General features: G+C 46.2%; 1 protein-coding gene across 3 annotated transcripts; it reads right to left on the reverse strand.

The window, feature by feature from the left end:
* Positions 1-10,856: 10,856 nt before the first annotated feature.
* Positions 10,857-14,373, reverse strand: LOC109783499 (leucine aminopeptidase 2, chloroplastic). 3 transcript variants are annotated; one of them, XR_012203356.1, is made up of 10 exons: positions 14,004-14,310; positions 13,478-13,916; positions 13,193-13,387; positions 12,637-12,862; positions 12,349-12,475; positions 12,185-12,280; positions 11,991-12,068; positions 11,640-11,700; positions 11,318-11,519; positions 10,857-11,145 (listed from the first exon to the last, which is right to left on the reverse strand). XR_012203356.1 is itself a non-coding variant. In XM_020342100.3 (10 exons), exons 1-10 carry the CDS (start codon positions 14,061-14,063, stop codon positions 10,972-10,974), a joined length of 1,626 nt encoding a protein of 541 aa, XP_020197689.1. In that variant the 5' UTR covers positions 14,064-14,373; the 3' UTR covers positions 10,857-10,971. The 3 variants fall into 3 exon arrangements, 2 of the variants coding, with proteins under 2 accessions (XP_020197689.1, XP_020197688.1); XM_020342100.3 differs by having other exon boundaries at positions 11,318-11,508; positions 13,499-13,916; positions 14,004-14,373; XM_020342099.3 differs by having other exon boundaries at positions 11,318-11,508.
* Between the last annotated feature and the right edge of the window lie 9,616 nt (positions 14,374-23,989).

The raw sequence follows: 23,989 nt of genomic DNA on the forward strand, positions 1-23,989 counted from the left end.
GCGGAAAAGAGCGGTAGAAGGAGGGAGGAGGAGCGGAGCTCACCGCCGCGGCGCAAGGAGGCCTTCGAGGGGCTTAGGAGCAGTAGTGGCCGGCCGGTGAGGGAGGAGGTCGCTGGCGGCCCGAGGTTGACGAAGGGTCGATCCAGCACGCGTAGAGTTTCCGAACTCCAACCGCCGGTCGAGGAGGAAGGGGCAAAGGCCGGCTGGCCTTCCAGACTCGTCGGAGGAACCAAAGAGCGCCGGCGGCCGCGAGATCGACGGTGGTGCGACGTTGGCCGCGCCCGAACATAGAGGGAAGATGGGAGCGAGCGCGTGAGGGAGAGGGAGGAGAGGGGAAGTGGATCTGGGAGAGGTGAGTGGGAGAGGAGGCGTCCCGAGGCGTGTCGTGGCGGCCTTATCCTCCCGCGGCGCGCTGTAGCGACGGAGCCGGCGAGGTGGTCCGGCGGGAATGGGCGCCCGGCTCGGGTCAGGGGAACAGGGGGACGAGAGGGTTGACCGGGGGAAGTGGGCCACTAGGCCGGCTCGGGTGGGACGAGGCCTAGAGGGCAGGAGGCTTTCTTTCCCCTGTTCTTTTTCTTTTAAAACTTTTCTGTTTTCATTTAACAGAAGCCTTTTGCATTTTCTTTTGCACTAATTATCTTTTGCAAAAATGTGCCACTGGTGAAAACAAATACTAGGGGCAGTGGTGCACTGCCACCATACGATTGGGAATTATTTGAATCCATTTGGAATTTTCGTAATTGGAGTAGCATTTTAAAATGCTAGAATTGCACTGGATTAATTGCTACTGCTCATTTTAGCAACATAGTGATGTTCCTTTTCTTAACATCAAATTGTTTTGGAATATTTGCTAACTAATCAACATTTTTCCCGCAACTTTTTGCAACTTCGAATTTCACTTTGAATTTGAATAGAATTCAGAGAAGGGATTTCAGTTGAGATATTACCCCAACAAGATTAAGCTTTGTAAACCAAGATGACTTGGCACTGATCATAATGGATTAATGTAGTGTGATGCTGGGGATGTTACAAATCTCCTCCACCACAAGAAATCTCGTCCCGAGATTTAAGTAGGGAAGTAAAGAGTAACTTCGGGAGAACTGACCCTTATAGGGTTAATTATCTGGTGAACAATTCAGGGAAAGCGGCAGAAGTATCTCTCGACTAGAAACTTAAGAAAACATCAAGAGGAAAGTATGAAGGTACAACAAGAAGTTTCAAGCGAATGGGCATCCAATCGATACCTGAACAGAGTGTGAGAAGGGGGGTTCAGAGCGTCGGGACTAGATCATCTCTCGGAGGGTGGCTCGTAATAACACACAAAACTAAGGGCATAGGATACTTTGGAATCAAGGATGTACAGGAGAGTCAGGTTTCGATCCTGTGGAACTGTTGGTTATGAGCCCACCATGTGGGTTAAAAGTTGGAAGGGGGCCGGTAGCAAGGCATGTCAGATGATAGACTGTCAGTTATGTTATCAACAACGTTGGTACCAAGGGCGAGGGACGGAGAGAACTATTTCCTGCTCGTTGAACGAGGCGGACCAATAGGCAAAGTTCTCGTCCGTCGATGGTTACCGGAATGTCAACAGCAATAATAACAAGGTCTTACAGACAAATTGTACACCGAGGTGTTTTCATAAGCAGGGAACTATTACTGCTTAGATCTCATAAACCACAAGAAAGGTTAAACAAAACAATGGAAAAGAAAAGGTGATCATTAGATTAATCAGAACATTGGAAAGGAAAATGTGTTTACACACACAAGAATTGGGAGTATATCCTTCCCAAGGGGAAGCGGAGCAGGATATACATGATATGACAGCAAGTTCAAAAGCATTTAGATAAAGGGGCGAGGGAAGAATCATGATATTACCCATACAATAGGGTATGGATAATCGATCAAGAAACATTCGACAATGTGCTTCCAATGTTCTTGTTGATGATCGGAGTACCACAGACATGCTTCGGGATATCATTGACATTGTCATCAGGTAAAAGTCAGACTTTTGAATTCACAAAGGATCCCGCGGGAACTGCTAGAATAGTTCGTACAATTTCATCATTGAAAGATGAGGATGTGGCCGATGGGTTCAGCAGCAATCCATCGACAGGTCAAAAGGATGTAATGCCAAAATGATACGAACAAAATTGTGTTGGGGGGAAGGCAAGAACGTTGTCGATGTTGACACAAATCATCGAGAGGCAAGGATGGCATTTCTCACCATGAATTCGATTGATATCTTGGAAGAGCTCAGAATGTTGATGATGATCATGACAAATTTGTTGAGAGGTTTCATGAAGATGTAATCGATCGGCGATGACATCAAGTCAAAGGAATTTTGAGGCGGAAGGTTATCGAAAACACGAATATGACACAATCTCAGAATCAGGCTTGCTGTTCAAGGTGAAATGATATGACGAGGAAGATCGACGTAAGCTTAGCTCATCGTCGAAAATTGTGCTCCAGGAAGGACCAGGTAGCACAGTTAAAATTTACCACGATAATGGTATAGCCGATTAGGCTAGAAATGGCTCGAAGTATTATTAAACTCGTAAGCAACGAAAATTTACTTAGAGTCATTGAATCGGAGTGCGGGATCGATTCACTTATAATGTGATCAGTTGACAAACAACCCAGAACCCATGAAGTGACAATGACAAGGAAAGGTAGTGTTCATCAAAAGTTCATAAGATTTGGTGCAATGGCATGATATCCTTGAGATACCAGGGGTAATACTCGAAGGTAGGTCATAATAGAGGTTGGGCAGGCATATTGACCTGCAGAAGACAAGTGATTTAACTTGTCCAAGAAATGGGACCAAAGAAGAATGATCATGGTCGGAACCACGGTTGCAAAGGATCAATTCATAGATACAAGATGAGCTTGTACCAAAAAAATATTTTTACGAGCAGCTTCCATGATAAGTTCTACAACGAGTCCATGGGCATGATCACAAAGATTCAAGGTCGACTCCCACTTCTTCAATGCATAACCTTTCATTCACTCCTCGTTTTCGAAGAAATTGTAGCGCAGAAGATTTATCTGGCAAAGTACCAGAAGAGTAAGACTCGTGAGAACTCTCGGGTTCACACGGATTATGGAAGGCATAAGTTCAACCCATCAGGGCATTTTTAAGAATCTATACAACCATCAACGAAGCAAAAGATACGAGTTCGAAAGCAGAGTATCAAAGTCAAAGCCGATGGTACAATTTACCAAAGGTATTATGTATCAGGGAAAAACTCACAAGGTGATTAAATATGAAGGACGATGTCGGATGCTAGTCCAACAAAGGATCTGATGACCCATAACGGAGCTGATGTGGGTATCGGTAATCAATCCGATGAAGAAGGGGATGCAAAGGCATCGGCTTATAGAAACGTCTGAATAATTCGATGCTTGAGTACAAAGAAATTATGATTTCAAGATGAAGGATCAGAAGCAGAGGCTCTGATCAAAAGAAGAGTAAGTTGAATAGACTTAGAGGTGCACCCGATCAAATCTTGATTTGTCAAGAACGAGCTCATATCTAGAACAATGTCTAAGCCGGAAAGAAAATTTCCAAGGATTAATTGATGATTGTGTGCATTCACACACATGTTGATCCAGCATGATAAGAATGTCGATCACAAAGTATTTTAATGAATATTGCTAGACATATGGAAGTAACCATTATGCAAGCAGGTAAAGAAGATCAAGAGCAATAGGCTACTGAGGATTTCGGAAGATCGAATGGCATTTCGAAGAATTTTGCGAAACACCTGAATAACTAGGGATGAACGAATCCCCGGTAAGTGTGAGGAATTATTCATACATGTATTCATGAGGAAAAGAAGGTGCAAGGCAGCAGACCCAAAGGATTCTCGGAATATCCGAAGTATTTCAAGGTATCTTGTAATAACAAGAACAATTGGAAATGAAGTTATGGACGACAAGTGTATGTAGCTTTCCATAGGGGTTTATCGGTGGCATGGATTTGCAACGGCGAAGGGCACCAGGGTCTCGGGGAAACATCGGAGAGTATCTTCAAAATTTTCTGGTGCAGCAGGCGGTCATCTGGACTGAAGGGGCTCTCCGGGAGAAGTTTTCTCGAGAACCTAAAGTTAGATTACCCGAATAGAAGAGAGATAAGAGTCCCAGAGTACAGACGAGGAATAAAAGATCCTAATACCACCCAATGGCGACGTGGGCCCGTAAGACACACAGCCATGTTAGTAAAAGTTTTGCAATGTCTAGACTCGACTTCGGCCAAGGAGTGTGGAAGGGGGATTCCTACAGGCAGTCGGCTCTGATACCAACTTGTGACGCCCCCGTATTGACCGTACACTAATCATACACGCAAACGTGTACGATCAAGATCAGGGACTCACGGGAAGATATCACAACACAACTCTAAAAATAAAAAAATAAGTCATACAAGCATCATAATACAAGCCAGGGGCCTCGAGGGCTCGAATACAAGTGCTCGATCATAGACGAGTCAGCGGAAGCAACAATATCTGAGTACAGACATAAGTTAAACAAGATTTCCTTAAGAAGGCTAGCACAAAAGTAGCAACGATCGAAAAGGCAAGGCCTCCTGCCTGGGACCTCCTAACTACTCCTCGAAGCCGAACTCCACGTAGAATCATCCTCGGGATCTCTAGCTCCTGGACTCCAGCATCTGGTTGTGACAACCAGGTATAGAAAGGGGAAAAGAGGGAGAAAAGCAACCGTGAGTACTCATCCAAAGTACTCGCGAGCAAGGAGCTACACTACATATGCATGGGTATATGTGTAAAGGGCCATATCGGTGGACTAAACTGCAGAATGCCAGAATAAGAGGGGGATAGCTAATCCTATCGAAGACTACGCTTCTGGCCACCTCCATCTTGCAGCATGTAGAAGAGAGTAGATGGTAAGTTCACCAAGTAGCATCGCATAGCATAATCCTACCCGGCGATCCCCTCCTCGTCGCCCTGTTAGAGAGCGATCACCGGGTTGTATCTGGCACTTGGAAGGGTGTGTTTTATTAAGTATCCGGTTCTAGTTGTCATAAGGTCAAGGTACAACTCCGGGTCGTCCTTTTACCGAGGGACACGACTATTCGAATAGATAAACTTCCCTGCAGGGGTGCACCACATAACCCAACACGCTTGATCCCATTTGGCCGGACACACTTTCCTGGGTCATGCCCGGCCTCGAAAGATCAACACGTCGCAGCCCCACCTAGGCACAACAGAGAGGTCAGCACGCCGGTCTAAATCCTATGGCGCAGGGGCCTGGGCCCATCGCCCATTGCACACCTGCACGTTGCGAGGGCGGCCGGAAGCTGACCTAGCCTAGCAGGCGTTCCAGTCCAATCCGGCGCGCGCCGCTCAGTCGCTGACGTCACGAAGGCTTCGGCAGATACCACGACATCGAGTGCCCATAACTATTCCCGCGTAGTTGGTTAGTGCGTATAGACCAAATGGCCAGACTCAGATCAAATACCAAGATCTCGTTAAGCGTGTTAATTGATGTAATCGCGGACACCGATAGGGCCAGGCCCACCTCTCACCTAGGTAGTCTCAACCTGCCCTGTCGCTCCGCCACAAAGATCCACCCAGAGGGCCGTCGGGACAAAGGTCCTTTCAGCCCCCAATCCGTGAATCACTCGCGTGTACTCCTCGAGCCGACCCGACTTTAGTCACCACATGTATCATGTATAAAGTATATAAGTATATACCCGTGATCACCTCCCAAGTGATCACGGCCCGATAGTATAGCACAGTAGACGGACAAGAATGTAGGGCCACTGATGGAAAACTAGCATCCTATACTAAGCAGTAGGATAGCAGGTAAGGGTAACAACTGTAGCAACAATGACAGGCTATGCAATAGAATAGGATTAACCGAAATCAGTAACATGCTACACTACTCTAATGCAAGCAGTATAGAGAAGAATAGGCGATATCTGGTGATCAAGGGGGTGCTTGCCTGGAAGCTCTGCTGAAAAGGAAGAAGTGTTGTCGTCGACGTAGTCGATCACAGGGGCGACATCGGTCTCGGGGTCTACCGGAGAGAAGAGGGGGAAGAAACAGTAAATACAGAGCAAACAAAGCATCACAAGGCATAACATGGCAATACGCAGCGCTAGGAGTGTACTAACGTAGGGCTACACGATATAGGTGAAGGGGGGAATCCAACCGGGAATGTTTTCCCGGTTCCGAACCTGTGTCAGACAGATGACCGGAGAGGGAATGTTCCATGTTCAGATTGTTAGAGGCATCTGACAGGCAAATGGACCGCGTATTCGGATTCGCCTCGTCATGCTAAGCAACTTTCATGTAGAGAACATTTTCATTCGAGTTACAGTTTAATTACTATGATTTTTCAAAGAGCAAGTCATTTTCTGGATTTATTTAGATTAACAGAAATGTAAAAAGACGTCAGCATGACATCACAGCGATATCAGCAGTCAACTGTGACCATTGACTGGTCAAACCTGGCCTGTGGGTCCAGTGGGACCCACTGGTCAGTGACTGGACTAATTAAAAAGGGTATATTGGACTAATCTAATACTAATTATCAAGCAGGGCCCACTGTCAGTGTCTAATTGGTGAATAGATTAATTAATCAATTTAATTAACAGATTTTCTATTTATCTAACTCGTTTTATTGACTCGGCCCCACATGTCAGTGGGTTGACCCAGTCAACGAGTCAACTGGGCCCACCCGTCAGTGGCTCAGCAGGCCCCATACGTCAGCGCCAGGTCAGCCTCGCCGGCGCCGGCACCGGAATCACGCCGGTGACCAAACCTGCAGCGGCGTGGCCTCGAAACTCGTCGGAAAACGTGCTCCGGCCACCGTTTTGCGCGCGCGAGGTGGTGTTCGAAAGAGGGGAGCGAGGCGCGTCGCGTGGCGCTAACGGTTGGCCTCGGGAAGGCCTAAAACGATGACGGCACACGGCGAGGCGGACGCCGGAGTTCGGCCATCTCCGCCAACGGCGATAGAGGGCACGAGGAGGCGAGCTGGATGCTCGAGCGGCACCAGGGAGGCGCCCTTAGTACGTTGACGTGCTTGCCCGGCCTTGGCAACGACTACAACGACGGCGACTAGCTGCACGACGGAGCTCGGCGCGGCCATCCATGGCGATGGCAGTTACGGGTGCGGAAAAGAGCGTCAGAAGGAGGGAGGAGGAGTGGAGCTCACCGCCGCGGCGCAAGGAGGCCTTCGAGGGGCTTAGGAGCAGTAGTGGCCGGCCGGTGAGGGAGGAGGTCGCTGGCTGCCCGAGGTTGACGAAGGGTCGATCCGGCACGCGTAGAGTTTCCGAACTCCAACCGCCAGTTGAGGAGGAAGGGGCAGAGGCCGGCTGGCCTTCCAGACTCGTCGGAGGAACCAAAGAGCGCGGGCGGCCGCGAGATCGACGGTGGTGCGACGTCGGCCGCGCCTGAACAGAGAGGGAAGAAGGGAGCGAGCGCGTGAGGGAGAGGGAGGAGAGGGGAAGTGGATCTGGGAGAGACGAGTGGGAGAGGAGGCGTCCCGAGGCGCGTCGTGGCGGCCTTATCCTCCCGCGGCGCGCTGTAGCGACGGAGCCGGCGAGGTGGTCCGGCGGGAACGGGCGCCCGGCTCGGGTCAGGGGAACAGGGGGACGAGAGGGTTGACCGGGGGAAGTGGGCCACCAGGCCGGCTCGGGTGGGCCGAGGCCTAGAGGGCAGGAGGCTTTCTTTCCCCTGTTCTTTTTCTTTTAAAACTTTTCTGTTTTCATTTAACAGAAGCCTTTTGCATTTTCTTTTGCACTAATTATCTTTTGCAAAAATGTGCCACTGGTGAAAACAAATACTAGGGGCAGTGGTGCACTGCCACCATACGATTGGGAATTATTTGAATCCATTTGGAATTTTCATAATTGGAGTAGCATTTTAAAATGCTAGAATTGCACTGGATTAATTGCTACTGCTCATTTTAGCAACATAGTGATGTTCCTTTTCTTAACATCAAATTGTTTTGGAATATTTGCTAACTAATCAACATTTTTGCCGCAACTTTTTGCAACTTCAAATTTCACTTTTAATTTGAATAGAATTCAGAGAAGGGATTTGAGTTGAGATATTACCCCAACAAGATTAAGCTTTGTAAACCAAGATGACTTGGCACTGATCATAATGGATTACTGTAGTGTGATGCTGGGGATGTTACATCCGCTCGTCCTTGCCTCCTTAGCACCAACATAGAAACTGTCCTGGTTTGCGCCCGCTGGCGCCCTCCTGGTTTTGGTCGTCATGGCTCACGTCACCGCGAGCCTCGCGAGGAGGGGTGCCTGCATAGAGATGTCCGCTCCTCGGGAGGCAGCCTCAAGAGGCCGCTCCTTGGGAGGTCTTGATGTCATTCGCCTCGCGAGGGCTCGTGAAGCCTTGGAGTTGGGCCGTGCCGGGCCGTTGATGAAGTCACGCCCTGGGCCGCAGGCAGGCGGGCTTGGGTATCCCCTTTCCCAGAATGCCGACAAAAAGCTTCTCTACGTTTTTTTTGTTTCTACATGTTTCTTGTATCTGTTTTCTCCAGGCTTTTTCATTTTTCTTTTTCTATCTTCTCCTTTTCCATTTTTTTCAAATACATCCTTACATTTTATACTACTAGTTGTTCATTTTGTATATACGCTCAATCATTTTTATACACGTTGAACATTTTACAAACACATGATGGGTAAGTTTTCAAATACATTTTCAAAGATTTTTTTATATTTTTCTTTCGTTCAAAATGTGTCAACTTTTTTTATTACACGTTGTACAATTTTGTATACACGTGAAACATTTTTTTGATACACATTGAACATTTTATCGAATAGATGTTTGAATATATTTTTTCGATACATGTTAAATAATTTTCAAATAAATATTGGATATTTCTTTTAAAAATATGAAAATATTTTTATGACATTTTATAATATTATTTGAAATGTCACAAACAATTATTTTTAATGGATGAAAATTTTCGTAAATGTAATGAACATTTATTTGAATAATACGTAATATATTTTTGAAAAATTGCGTGAATATATTCTTTTAAATTGGGTAACTATTTTGAAATTGTATCAAATGTTTTTTTTGAAACTTGTGAACATTTGTTTTGAAACGTATGGACAATTTTAAAATATTGTGCAACCAACTTTTTATATTCATTAATATTTTTAAATGTGTGGCGAACGTTTTTTAAAAAAATTGATGAATTAAAATATTAAATATATGAATGTAGAATATCACAAAATGTAAACATGAGTTCAAAAAATGAAAATAAGTAAGAAAAAAAAAGAACGAAGAAACAAAAGAAAACATACGAAGATTACGAAGAAACGAATGAAACAACGATGGATGGAATTTTTTTAGGGGTATGGCTAAACTTTATTGATCATAGTCCACATGAAGTGGTACAAAAAGGATCATATGGATGGATCAACCAAAGGTGTCGCCCCTGATCAGGAGTGTTTGAAAACTTAGCTAACCTATTTGCATCAGTGTTTGCTGCACGACTTTCAAAAGTAAACTTGCAATTAACTAAACTAGCTCGCTGCTTTATCTCGCTAATGATACAACCATAAGTACTATTAGTTCCTCATTCAATGTCGTTCACCACCTGCTTTGAGTCGGAGGCGATTATAATTTTGAATCATCAAGTGTTCTGCAAGAGCCAATGCTTCTCTACATGCCATCGCCTCGAGCGTAGCTACATCAATGATCCCCTGGACAACGAGAGAGGAGTTGCCCAAATGCTGTCAATGATCCACGAGGCCACATCTCTATCAGTACTGGAGAAACCAGCAGAACCATCGATCCAAGTTTCTGCCTGTACTTTGTAGGGATCATCATCTTGTACGCTGATCTCACCGTGTAGCAGCCACTTTTCTCTAAGTGCCACGTTCAACTATCTTCAACCTCACTTGTACAGATCGGGATATTAAGAATAGATGGAATATCAGTTGGTAAACACACCTCTAATAGTCGCTCCATGTCCCATCTTGGGGCTGTATGGTCAATAAGATCCATGACAAGCAAAGGTGGATTGGTTACCCAGCATCCATAGGGGCGCAACATGACATTCCTTGGAATCCAATTGTCTGACCAATATATGATTTGAAGCTTCATTGCCAATTCTATGTATCAATCCTTGCTCGAGTACATCAAGTCCTTCTACTACTGCTCTCCAAATCTGCCTTGGATGATTACCCAATTTTGCATTCAAAATCGAGCACGAAGGGAAACGTATTGCCTTTCAAATTTTTGCACTGGGTGATTCTGCAACAACGATGGATGGATGAACCAAAGAAATCGGCTACTGGGTCAATAGAAGCTCGCTCAAGCCATCCTTGTGTCTCGCTACGGGCAAGGTGTAGAATCCCCGAAAATTCTATTTGACGCTTCACGCACCATTTAGTTCGTTATCGATAGAACGCGCATAGGGGGAATCGGTGCATTTTTTAAGGGAACAGCCCATATAACTGGGGGAATTTGGTCCATTTTGAATTGGTTTTGAGAACATTCCAGAAGCTTCCTTCGCTCTTTTTTTTCCTTTTTTTCGGTTTTACTCAGTTTTCTTTTTTTTTTTTGATCTTTTTCTTCTTCTTCAAACCCGGGAACTTATTAAAATTCATGAACTTTATAAAATTCGCGAACTGTTTTTAAATTTATGAACTTTTTGAATGCACGAATATTTTTTAAATTCATGAATATTTTTTAAATTCGTGATTTTTTTTTCAAATCCATGAACCAGTTGTAGGCAGGCGCCGGACGGTAGCATAAACAGGGGCACATCTGCAGATCTGCTCCTTAGTTCAGTGTCCGGTCCATCTTTGCTGAGCTCAGAACTGAAAACAGATCCTCCCAATCTTCCACAACTTGTACTACACTAGAGGAAGCAAGCCTCTTGCATTAATTAGACTTGACTAATCGAAATTACATGCATGTGTGAAGTTTGATCAAATATGTGTCCCCTTCTCTAGTATAGTTGATAACATCAGACAAGTTCCTCTCCCCCTTGCGTGGCTTCATCTTCGTTGATCGACGACGAGTTCTTGAGAACCCATTCCACCATGGTGGAGACGCCGAATCCAGTCGCCGACCGGTTCTTGTGGCTCCACACCGGCCCAGCAACGTCGATGTGCATCCACTGAACTTTCTCATCGACAAACTACAACACGAGGAGCATTATTTTTTTTGTTTCATATAAATACATATTGTTTCTATATGGCCAAGCATACAGTATAACACAATGTTCAGGTTTCTTCCAAGAATCAGACCAGAAGTAAGAAACTGAACTGAGCATAACATCGACCCGATACTGTACATCATACTATACGCACCTGCTTCAGGAATAGCGCAGCGGTGATGACGCCGCCCTGTGGAATAGCGCCGGTGTTGAGCATATCAGCAACACCAGACTTCATCGTCTCCCAGTAGCTTTCTTCTAGTGGCAGCCTCCAGAACTTCTCTCCGGACACCTCGGATGCAGCGGCCACTTCCTCGTGGAGTTCATCGCTCGGTGTCAGAATCCCTGTAGAGATGCTTCTTTGAACATGCCAGAAAAGGGCAAGAACAGGGCAAGAACTAAATATAACTGGGAGAAGTAAAAAATTGCAGTTGGCAGAGAAGAGTGAAGATGGGTTAGCATTTAGTTAGAATTACCGGCAATGCTTGGGCCAAGTGCAACACGGCAGAAACCAGTTAGCGTTGCCAGATCTATAATCTGCATGCATTAATTATTGAAAATTCAGTAACTCAAGCAAGCTAGTTGCAGAAAATTCAGTCCATGCAGCCCTCCAGAGGCCCATAAGAGTACAGATTACCCTAGCAAATAAATTAGAAATCCCATGATGCTAGAGCAAGTAACCCGAGTACTATCAGGATTGCAACTACAGCAGAAATATGAAGTAGAGATTCTTGCAATAGTTTTACACAGCAATCATCAAACCATACAAATACAGCAGCTCTGTGACGAACAGAACATTTCATCAGAGGAAACAACCCACTATATACCTTGTCAACACCTTGTTTACAAGCATAGACCAAAGCATCAGCAAGTGTGAGCCTCCCCTCTGCATCAGTGTTATCTACCTGAAAAGATATTTACAAAATAAGCGCAAATTGGACCATTCGAACGTAGTAACATCTAGCACCTGCTTAGACTACATCACCAAAACGCCACAATCATACTATCACAAGAAACATGCCTCGATCGTCTTGCCGTTAGAAGCAGTCACAATGTCGCCAGGCCTCATGCCTGTCCCACTAATCATGTTTTCACAGGCAGCAACAATGAAATGGACCTGTGAAATGGGGAATCATTAGCAAATACTACACACTAGCATAAAGGTTACTCATAGATAGTAAGTACCTCTACTCCAGGAGGCTTGATTTCGCCCAGGGCTTTTGCTGCACCAAGTACTGCTGCAGAGCCTCCCATGTCCCACTTCATCAGTTCAATATTGCAAACTGCTCCAATCTTAATGTTGTATCCACCACTGCAACAAATGGGTAAATTCAAGGGTTAGAACTAAGAGCTAGTACTAAGCTCTGCACGAAATAAACTACCATTTGTGACAAAGCATACTGAAGATGACATATGAGCCTTCGAACAAGTATCATCCGTCACTGTAACAATTCACAATATATTTGCACAAACCTGTCAAAAGTTAGACCCTTCCCCACAATAGCTAGCTTTCTCTTGACATTTCCACCAGGAGGTTTATAGCACAAGTGGATAAAGCGAGGAGGGTTTGCAGAAGCCGCCGCGACAGCCAAGTAGGAGCCCATCTTCAGCTCTCTGCATCTCTCCTCGTCTAATATCGTGGCAGTGAATACATCACTGTACGTCGAAGCAATCTTCGACGCCTCCTCCGCAAGCACAACTGAAAAATTTGGATGCAGAGAAACAACAAGATTTTCCAAGCTCAGGCACATTCAACCAACTCATGGAAAAGAATTTCCTCAAGACAGATCTGCTACTCATCAAGCACAGAGTTAAAAGTAAATATTCAGACTTGTCGACAAGCTGGATTAAACTGTTGTATTATACTTGAACCTTTTGTATTTTGTTTTAATATTAATATATATTTACTGTAGAATGATTTTTCTACGGTTTCGGTTAAAAAAAAGAATCAATGTTGTTACGACAACAACTAGAGTAGTATATATGAACAAGCTTGTAAATGACCGACTAAATTAAATGACCTACTGACCGGGGGTAAGCACATTGGCAGGTGAGTTCACAAGATCTTTTCCAAAAATCACCCCTGAGGAAACATAATTGGCTAGTTCAAGTCTACGGTCCACCTCCGGACCATATCCAAATCCAATGAGATGTACATGTTTGAGATGCACCTTGTTGGATTCAGATCTGTATCGGTTGTCCTCGTACAATCCGAGCACAGTTCCTGCAGTCGAAATGGATCGACAGAGACCATCCAGCATCAAGTCATTGTAGTGCAAAATTCAGCCATAGGACCATGCTACCAAATACGTACTACAAAGATCGATTGCGGTACCGGAAGCGATTGCTGCGGCTGCATTAGGCTTGAACTCCCCGTGGATCCCGCCGGGGGAGGCGAGAGCAAGAGCTGCGCTGCCGGCTCGAGCGGACTTGGCGACCGACGCGAAGGATTCACCGAGGCCCCGGCAAGCCGCGGCGGTGAACGGGGCGCTCCGACCAAGGCCGATCAGGCCCAGCCGCTTGAAGCCCTGCCCCTGGAGGCGGAGGACCACCAGCTGACCGGCTTTCCCGGCGAAGTCCTCCTCCGCCGAGGCCTCCGACAGTAGGCCGCCGAGCTGGCTGTCCAGCCGCTTCAGGACGGCGTTCTCGAAGCTGGAGCATGGGCTTCTGCACAGGTCCTTCTCCGTGACCGCGACGGCGAGCACATCTCCCTCCCAATCGGATGGTTCGATGCCTATGGCGGCGAAAGAGACCTACACGAAGAGAGGCTGGCATCATGCTTGCCTAGTTCGTCAAGTAATTTCAGTTCAGAGCGCTGCGCAAGGAGCTCGCAAGCATACCTGGAGCGGCTCGACGACGTTGGGCTTAGTGAGGCCTAGCGCGGCTGCGGTGTGCGCCATTAGAGCGCGCTGCCTGAGCACCTGGCTGACGGTGCCGAACGACGACGACGGGCGGGGGCGGCGGACGCCATAGGGTGAAGCGGAGGCGACTTATATGTATGATGCGTCGTTCACAAAAAAAAAAAAAAAAAAAATGTATGATGCGTCGGCCGCGGTTGCGTTCGCCGCCGTCCGACTGGGACGTGCCGTTGCATGCGTCAGCCGTGCCGGATTAGTCTTCGGGAGACGAGACGCCCGAGGCTCACCGGAGTTGTCCTTTCAACGCCGATGATTGCATTGCAGGAAATTTGTATAAAATTGGGAAAACTCTTTACATTGCCCGATTGATTTAGCGTTTTCATAAGCCGTCTCGAGCGATTGACACGCGTCTCGTGGGGGACCTACCCACCGCCCACCCCACAGTCCTTATCCTCTTCTCTGGACCCAGTCATCGCCTCCCTCTGGATCCGCCTACTGTCCTCTTTCCTCTTCCCTCTGCAGTTTTCCTCTCTTCTCTTTCCCAAAGGCTCCCCTCATGGCCTCATCCATGCCCCACCACCCCTGGCCGGCGGGAGCTGCTGCTCATGGTGTGGGCGGCGACGCTGGTCCTGCCGGTGTTGCAAGAGCCGGTGGTTCTCCAACCCACCTCGCCGCTGCAGTCGTCGTTACTGTAGGCGAGGGGCGAGCTGCGTGCTCACCAGTGCTTCAATAGAGACGCCGGGCGCGCTCGCCGGCGACGCTTGCTACAGAGCAACGCGGGGAAGGTGCGGTGCTGCAGTCGGCTGACATAAGGCGGCGACGAGATTTCGGCGATGACGTCACTGCTGCATCCCATGCTTCGTCTCGACGCCGGTGTTACAACGAGCTTCGCCGGAGCAGTTGGTGCTGCATTGGAGCTCGGACGGGGTTGCAACGGAGATTCGCCAGAGCGGTTGGTGTTGCATTGGAGCTCCGACGGGGCTGCAATGGACTTCGCCGAAGACGTCGGTGCTGCGTTGGAGCTCGCCGGAGTTGCAATGGAGCTTTGCCGGAGTCGTCGGTGCTGCGTTTGAACTCCGCAGGGCTGCAATGGAGCTTGGCCGGACGCCGTCGGTGCTACCATGCGAGCTACAATGAAGCTTTGCTCTCTTTTTTTTTTGAAAAAATACAATGAAGCTTTGCTGAATGCGATCAGTGCTGCGTTGAAGCTGTCGTAGGCTCGGTGCTGCCCTGGGGTCGGTGCAATCAGACGTCTAGAATAAGTCCAAGCCATACCGTCAATCGTCCAAGGACCAAGCAATCACACGAGGCACGACACCGAGATTTGTTAACGAGGTTCACTGATATGGCTACATCCCCGGGGCCTGATTATGGGCACTCCTCCCCATGATACCGCTACAATACTGCACCCAGTCGCTCTGGACGCCGGCACATGCCGTCGGTTTCCCCTGCGTTCCTGTGCTGTTATGTTGTCATAGGTTACATCGTGTGTCTACCCTCACTATTTATGAGAGGCTTAGAATACAAATATCCTACTAGGACACGACTCCATATCCTATCTAAACACCAATACTACTCGGAGTCCAACTGTAACCTACCTCGTACACTATATTCGACACAACTCCAACAAACTCCACCTTGGCGAATATTCTCCACCACCTTGAATTCATCAATGCGTCAAACTTCCACGTACATTGGACTTGAATTTATCCCATGAGTACCGCTGCTACTCCAAAGACTCCATATGACTCCACCTGCAACTTGCAGTCCCTTCTTTTCTTGACCACAGTCAACACTTGAGCAAAATTAAGTTCCTTGTTACTCTAGTTTGTGCTCCCAACTTTCAGAGTATCCGTCAACGCCATCACACATCGATCACTGACCTGCGTGAAAGTGAACAACTCACATATTGGGTGTCACACATAAGAGTTACCTGAACTCAACATCACCGCTCCTTTCTTGACCGCCTGTCTGAAACTTGAAGGAATTTTACCATTGCTTGTAGTCATCCCGAGTCAAATTCGCAGTTGTCTCACCACATGTATGACCACCAGAGCCTTGGCCTGTCTCCATGTCCCGTGCATACCGCACGCTTCACTGCTGTTATCGCGTCGAGCCTCTGCTGTCCCGGTCGAGTCTCAAGGGTTGCGAACCACACCACTCAACCCCGCTGCAAAGTACCATCGATCATCACCGACCGATGACGAGTTTCACGCTTCCTTCAGACCACTGGGCTCCAGTCCGAACTATGTGTCACTCGCTTTTTCCCCGCCGCTGAATAGGCTTCGACTCTCTGTGCACTTACGTCGTAGCCCCTCAATCAGCACCGAGTGAAGTCTTCTGTCAGACCTTAGTTCCACCTTCAACATGACTCCATGGTAGATAATCAATCCACCCTTGCGCCCCGTCGACTTCAAGCTCCGTGTGTACACCACCTTGAATCAACCCCGCGCCATAGTCTTGTCGAAGCCACACAAGCCCTCGGAGCCTGCGCCACATGTTTCCATGCCCAGAAGTCGGTCACCATCAGCATCACGCTCCTATGTCGTTATCGTCGATCCCACCACCGTCTTCTGTACCAACCAACTTGCGTCGATCCATCAAACCGACAAGTCTGACCCAGCCGAACATCTCCGACTGCAACCATGCTCCACCCTGCATCATGACCGCTCGCACATTTGTGCATGTCTTGGATGCCATGTGTATGCATGATCTTGCTCAGCACGCTCCAGACTCCTCGAATCCTCAAGTGCGACTGCCATCCATACACAAACTGTGTACCAAACAAAAAAGAGACCAGAAGATAAAGTCCCATGTAGCCTTCATGTGTGCACGTACCAGAGGAGATCAATGACACTAGTCAAACGCAATGCATCACACATTCACACGTAGCTTCTGGGCATATATTTCTTTCCTTTCTAGTAGCAATCACGGTCTGATTCTTGGTCCTTGTGCCAACTCTTTTGTCAAAACAAATCTCACATATTACGCAGCCTCACGTCCAGCCAAGCATCACGCTAGCTGCCGCCACTTCCTTTCGCACGCCTGGGCCTTGGGTCTCGTGACACGCGCCGCTGCCACTGAGAGTCTTACTGTTACCCGTTGTGTTGCGTCGTCGCTATGATCAGACCTGGAGCACAGCAGACAGCCTATACGCTTGCCCGACCGGTCCACCAACCGACCGCCGCACGTCTAGCTCCTGCTTCTTTTGATCTAATCTTGTCGACTCCCACTTCCCAATTGCCTTTTCCAATCTCGTCGAGAACCACATCAAAACTGACTGCATCTCGAACTCGATACTTCCTCTAGATAACAATCCGCAGCCTTCGAACAACCTAGCTCTGATACCACTTGTTGGAACAAGTCCAAGGCATACCGTCAATCATCCGAGGACCAAGCAATCACACGAGGCACGACACCGAGATTTGTTAACGAGGTTCACCGATATGGCTACATCCCCGGGGCCTGACTATGGGCGCTCCTCCCCATGATACCGCTACAATACCGCATCCGGTCGCCCTGGACGCCAGCACATGCCGCCGGCTTCCCCTGCGTTCCTGTGCTGTTATGTTGGCATATGTTACATCGTGTGTATACCCCCATTATTTATGAGAGGCCTAGGATACAAGTGTCCTACTAGGACACTGATACGTCTCCAACGTATCTACTTTTCCTAACGCTTTTCCTCTTGTTTTGGACTCTAATTTGCATGATTTGAATGAAACTAACCCCGGTCTGATGCTGTTTTCAGCAGAACTACCAAGGTGTTGTTTTTGTGCAGAAATAAAAGTTCTCGAAATGGAATGAAACTTTGCGAGGATTTTTATACAATAAATAAGAATTTCTAGAGCCAAGATCCACCGGAGGGGGGCACCTGGGTGGGCACAACTGAAGGAAATATGCCCTAGAGGCAATAATAAAGTTATTATTTATTTCCTTAAATCATGATAAATGTTTATTATTCATGCTAGAATTGTATTAACCGGAAACATAATACATGTGTGAATACATAGACAAACAGAGTGTCACTAGTATGCCTCTACTTGACTAGCTCGTTAATCAAAGATGGTTATGTTTCCTAAACATAGACATGAGTTGTCATTTGATTAGCGGGATCACATCATTAGGAGAATGATGTGATTGACTTGACCCATTCCGTTAGCTTAGCACTCGATCGTTTAGTATGTTGCTATTGCTTTCTTCATGACTTATACATGTTCCTATGACTATGAGATTATGCAACTCCCGTTTATCGGAGGAACACTTTGTGTGCTACCAAACGTCACAACATAACTGGGTGATTATAAAGGTGCTCTACAGGTGTCTCCGAAGGTACTTGTTGGGTTGGCGTATTTCGAGATTAGGATTTGTCACTCCGATTGTCGGAGAGGTATCTCTGGGCCCACTCAGTAATGCACATCACTATAAGCCTTGCAAGCATTGTAACTAATGAGTTAGTTGCGGGATGATGTATTACGGAACGAGTAAAGAGACTTGCCGATAATTAGATTGAACTAGGTATTGAGATACCGACGATCGAATCTCGGGCAAGTAACATACCGATGACAAAGGGAACAACGTATGTTGTTATGCGGTTTGACCGATAAAGATCTCGTAGAATATGTGGGAGCCAATATGAGCATCCAGATTCCGCTATTGGTTATTGACCGGAGACGTGTCTCGGTCATGTATACATTGTTCTCGAACCCGTAGGGTCCGCACGCTTAAAGTTCGATGACGGTTATATTATGAGTTTATGTGTTTTGATGTACCGAAGGTAGTTAGGAATCCCGGATGAGATCGGGGACATGACGAGGAGTCTCGAAATGGTCGAGACGTAAAGATCGATATATTGGACGACTATATTCGGACGTCGGAAAGGTTCCGAGTGATTCGGGTATTTTTCGGAGTACCGGAGAGTTACGGGAATTCGCGGGAGTATATGGGCCTTATTGGGCTTTAGGGGAAAGAGAGAGGAGAGGCTGGGCGCCCCCCAAGGCCTAGTCCGAATTGGACTAGGGGGAGGGGCTGCGCCCCCTCCTTCCTTCTCTTCTCTCTCCCCTTTCCTTGACTCCTACTCCTACTACTTGGAAGGGGGGGAATCCTACTCCCGGTGGGAGTAGGACTCCTCCTAGGGCGCGCCATAGAGAGGGTCGGCCCTCCCCTCCTCCACTCCTTTATATACGGGGAGGGGGGCACCCCTTGGAGACACAACAATTGATCTCTTGATCTCTTAGCCGTGTGCGGTGCCCCCCTCCACCATAATCCACCTCAATTATATCGTAGCGGTGCTTAGGCGAAGCCCTGCGTCGGTAGAACATCATCATCGTCACCACGCCGTCGTGCTGACGGAACTCTCCCTCAAAGCTCGGCTGGATCGGAGTTCGAGGGACGTCATCGAGCTGAACGTGTGCTGAACTCGGAGGTGCCGTGCGTTCGGTACTTGATCGGTCGGATCGTGAAGACGTACGACTACATCAACCGCGTTGTGCTAACGCTTCCGCTTTCGGTCTACGAGGGTACATGGACAACACTTTCTCCTCTCGTTGCTATGCATCACCATGATCCTGTGTGTGCGTAGGAAATTTTTTGAAATTACTATGTTCCCCAACAGTGGCATCAGAGCCTGGTTTTATGCGTAGATGTTATATGCACGAGTAGAACACAAGTGAGTTATGGGCGATACAAGTCATATTGCTTACCAGCATGTCATACTTTGGTTCGGCGGTATTGTTGGATGAAGCGGCCTGGACCGACATTACGCGTACGCTTACGCGAGACTGGTTTTACCGCCGTGCTTTGCACACAGGTGACTAGCGGGTGTCAGTTTCTCCAACTTTAGTTGAATCGAGTGTGGCTACGCCCGGTCCTTGAGAAGATTAAAACAACACTAACTTGACAAACTATCGTTGTGGTTTTTGATGCGTAGGTAAGAACGGTTCTTGCTCAGCCCGTAGCAGCCACGTAAAACTTGCAACAACAAAGTAGAGGACGTCTAACTTGTTTTTGCATGGCATGTTGTGATGTGATATGGTCAAGGCATGATGCTATATTTTATTGTATGAGATGATCATGTTCTGTAACCGAGTTATCGGCAACTGGCAGGAGCCATATGGTTGTCACTTTATTGTATGCAATGCAATCGCCCTGTAATGCTTTACTTTATCACTAAGCGGTAGCAATAGTCGTAGAAGCATAAGTTGGCGAGACGACAACGATGCTACGATGGAGATCAAGGTGTCGCGCCGGTGACGATGGTGATCATGACGGTGCTTTGGAGATGGAGATCAAAGGCACAAGATGATGATGGCCATATCATGTCACATATTATGATTGCATGTGATGTTTATCTTTTATACATCTTATTTTGCTTAGTTCGGCGGTAGCTTTATAAGATGATCTCTCACTAAATTTCAAGGTATAAGTGTTCTCCCTGAAGTATGCACCGTTGCGAAAGTTCTTCGTGCTGAGACACCACGTGATGATCGGGTGTGATAGGCTCTACGTTCAAATACAACGGGTGCAAAACAGTTGCACACGCGGAATACTCAGGTTAAACTTGACGAGCCTAGCATATAACAGATATGGCCTCGGAACACTGAGACCGAAAGGTCGAGCGTGAATCATATAGTAGATATGATCAACATAAATGATGTTCACCATTGAAACTACTCCATCTCACGTGATGATCGGACATTGTTTAGTTGATATGGATCACGTGATCACTTAGAGGATTAGAGGGATGTCTATCTAAGTGGGAGTTCTTAAGTAATATGATTAATTGAACTTTAATTTATCATGAACTTAGTCCTGATAGTATTTGCATATCTATGTTGTAGATCAATAGCTCGCGTTTAGCTCCCCTGTTTTATTTTTGATATGTTCCTAGAGAAAACTGAGTTGAAAGATGTTAGTAGCAGTGATGCGGATTGGATCCGTGATCTGAGGATTAACCTCATTGCTGCACAGAAGAATTATGTCCTTGATGCACCGCTAGGTGACAGACCTATTGCAGGAGCAGATGCAGACGTTATGAACGTTTTGACAAAAGCTCGGTATGATGACTACTTGATAGTTTATTGCACCATGCTTTACGGCTTAGAACCGGGACTTCAAAAATGTTTTGAACGCCACAGAGCATATAAGATGTTCCAAGAGTTGAAATTGGTCATACTCATGCCCGTGTCGAGAGGTATGAGACCTCTGACAGTACTTTGCCTACAAGATGGAGGAGAATATCTCAACCAATGAGCATGTGCTCAGATTGTCTGGGTACTACAATTGCTTGAATCAAGTGGGAGTTAATCTTCCAGATAAGATAGTAATTTTTTTTGTAATTGACAGAATTCTCTAGTCACTATCACAAAGTTATTAGAACTTCGTGATGAACTATAATATGCAAGGGATGACGAAAGTAATTCCCGAGCTCTTCGCGATGCTGAAATCGACGAAGGTAGAAATCAAGAAAGAGCATCAAGTGTTGATGGTTAACAAGACCACTAGTTTCAAGAAAAGGGCAAAGGGATAGAAGGGGAACTTCAAGAAGAACGGCAAGCAAGTTGCTGCTCAAGTGAAGAAGCCCAAATCTGGACCTAAGCCTGAGACTAAGTGCTTCTACTACAAAGGGACTGGTCACTGGAAGCGGAACTGCCCCAAGTATTTGGCGGATAAGAAGGATGGCAAAGTGAACAAAGGTATATTTGATATACATGTTATTGATGCGTACTTTACTAGTGTTTATAGCAACCCCTCAGTATTTGATACTAGTTCAGTTGCTAAGATTAGTAACTCGAAACGGGAGTTGCGGAATGAACAGAGACTAGTTAAGGGTGAAGTGACGATGAGAGTTGGAAGTGGTTCTAAGATTGATATGATCATCATCGCACACTCCCTATACTTTCGGGATTAGTGTGGAACCTAAATAAGTGTTATTTGGTGTTTGCGTTGAGCATGAATATGATTTGATCATGTTTATTGCAATACGGTTATTCATTTAAGTTAGAAAATAATTATTGTTCTATTTACATGAATAAAACCTTATATGGTTACACACCCAATGAAAATGGTTCGTTGGATCTCGATCGTAGTGATACACATATTCATAATATTGAAGCCAAAAGATGCAAAGTTAATAATGATAGTGCAACTTATTTGTGGCACTGCCGCTTAGGTCATATTGGTGTAAAGCGCATGAAGAAACTCCATGCTGATGGGCTTTTGGAATCACTTGATGCTTGCGAACCATGCCTCTTGAGCAAGATGACTAAAACGCCGTTCTCCGGAACAATGGAGCGAGCAACAGATTTGTTGGAAATCATACATACTGATGTATGTGGTCCGATGAATATTGAGGCTCGCGGCGGGTATCGTTATTTTCTGACCTTCACAGATGATTTGAGCAGATATGGGTATATCTACTTGATGAAACATAAGTCTGAAATAGTTGAAAAGTTCAAAGAATTTCAGAGTGAAGTGGAGAATTATCGTAACAAGAAAATAAAGTTTCTACGATCTGATCGCAGAGACGAATATTTGAATTACGAGTTTGGCCTTCAATTAAAACAATGTGGAATAGTTTCACAAACTCATGCCACCTGGAACACCACAGCATAATGGTGTGTCCGAACGTCATAACCGTACTTTATTGGATATAGTGCAATCTGTGATGTCTCTTACCGATTTACCACTATCGTTTTGGGGTTATGCATTAGAGACAGCTGCATTCACGTTAAATAGGGCACCATCTAAATCCGTTGAGACGACACAGTATGAACTGTGGTTTGACAAGAAACCAAAGTTATCGTTTCTTAAAGTTTGGGGCTGCGATGCTTATGTGAAAAAGCTTCAACCTGATAAGCTCGAACCCAAATCGGAGAAATGTGTCTTCATAGGATACCCAAAAGAGACTGTTGGGTACACCTTCTATCACAGATCCGAAGGCAAGACTTTTGTTGCTAAATTTGGATCCTTTCTAGAGAAGGAGTTTCTCTCGAAAGAAGTGAGTGGGAGGAAAGTAGAACTTGATGAGGTATTCGTACGTGCTCCCGAATTGGAAAGTAGTTCATCACAGAAACCGGTTTCTGTGACGTCTATACCAATTAGTGAGGAAGCTAATGATGATGATCATGAAACTTCAGATCAAGTTGCTACTGAACCTCGTAGGTCAACCAGAGTAAGATCCGCACCAGAGTGGTACGACAATCCTGTTCTGGAGATCATGTTACTTGACCATGACTGAAAGAACATGTGGTGCCCCCATGTTTGGTTTTGGTAATTGACGACAATCTCTATGGACTAATGGTTGCCTTGAGTTATATTTTAAGGTTTTGTCCATAGGCTTTTCTTGGAGTACATGTGTTGGTTTCAAGGAGAGTTTGTGTTGACCAAGGTGCTATTAAGGAATTATCCAAAGATTGGTCATGTGAGAGTTGAGCTTATTGCAAGCATGTCTTGAAGAAGAAGATTGTGTGATCATTCATGTTTACCTTCAAGACATCATCCAAATGAAGAGAGTTGGAAATATTCTAGGTTGATCGAGACTAAGTCAAGAGTGAATCAAGTTGATCAACTCATAAAGCGTAGAAGATGTATCGAGAGGGATCAAGTGATCCCATGGTATGGTAAGCATTGTCCATTGTGCTTTGTGTACTAACTCATGGTCTATGTGAGAGTTCTATGTGGGGTTAGGTACGTGTTCATGGGCTTGCGTCAAGAGGAAGATATCACTCAACCCATGGAGAGGATGACATCAAGTGGTGATCGTCATCAAATTGCCGTGTGCAAGTTCAAGTGGAGCATCACGAAGAGATCAAGTGCTTGAAGCTTGCTGTCCATTGTGGTGACAATGGACTTGTGAAGATGTGCCGAAGGGTGTCTCACCCATAGTGGACTATGGGGGAGTAATCATCTAGTCTTCATCGAGCCAACGCAATCAAGAAAGGTGGTCCAACTTGAGGGAGTCAAGATCG

The sequence above is a fragment of the Aegilops tauschii genome, chromosome 1, assembly GCF_002575655.3.
Source record: "Aegilops tauschii subsp. strangulata cultivar AL8/78 chromosome 1, Aet v6.0, whole genome shotgun sequence".
Taxonomy (NCBI): Eukaryota; Viridiplantae; Streptophyta; class Magnoliopsida; order Poales; family Poaceae; genus Aegilops; species Aegilops tauschii.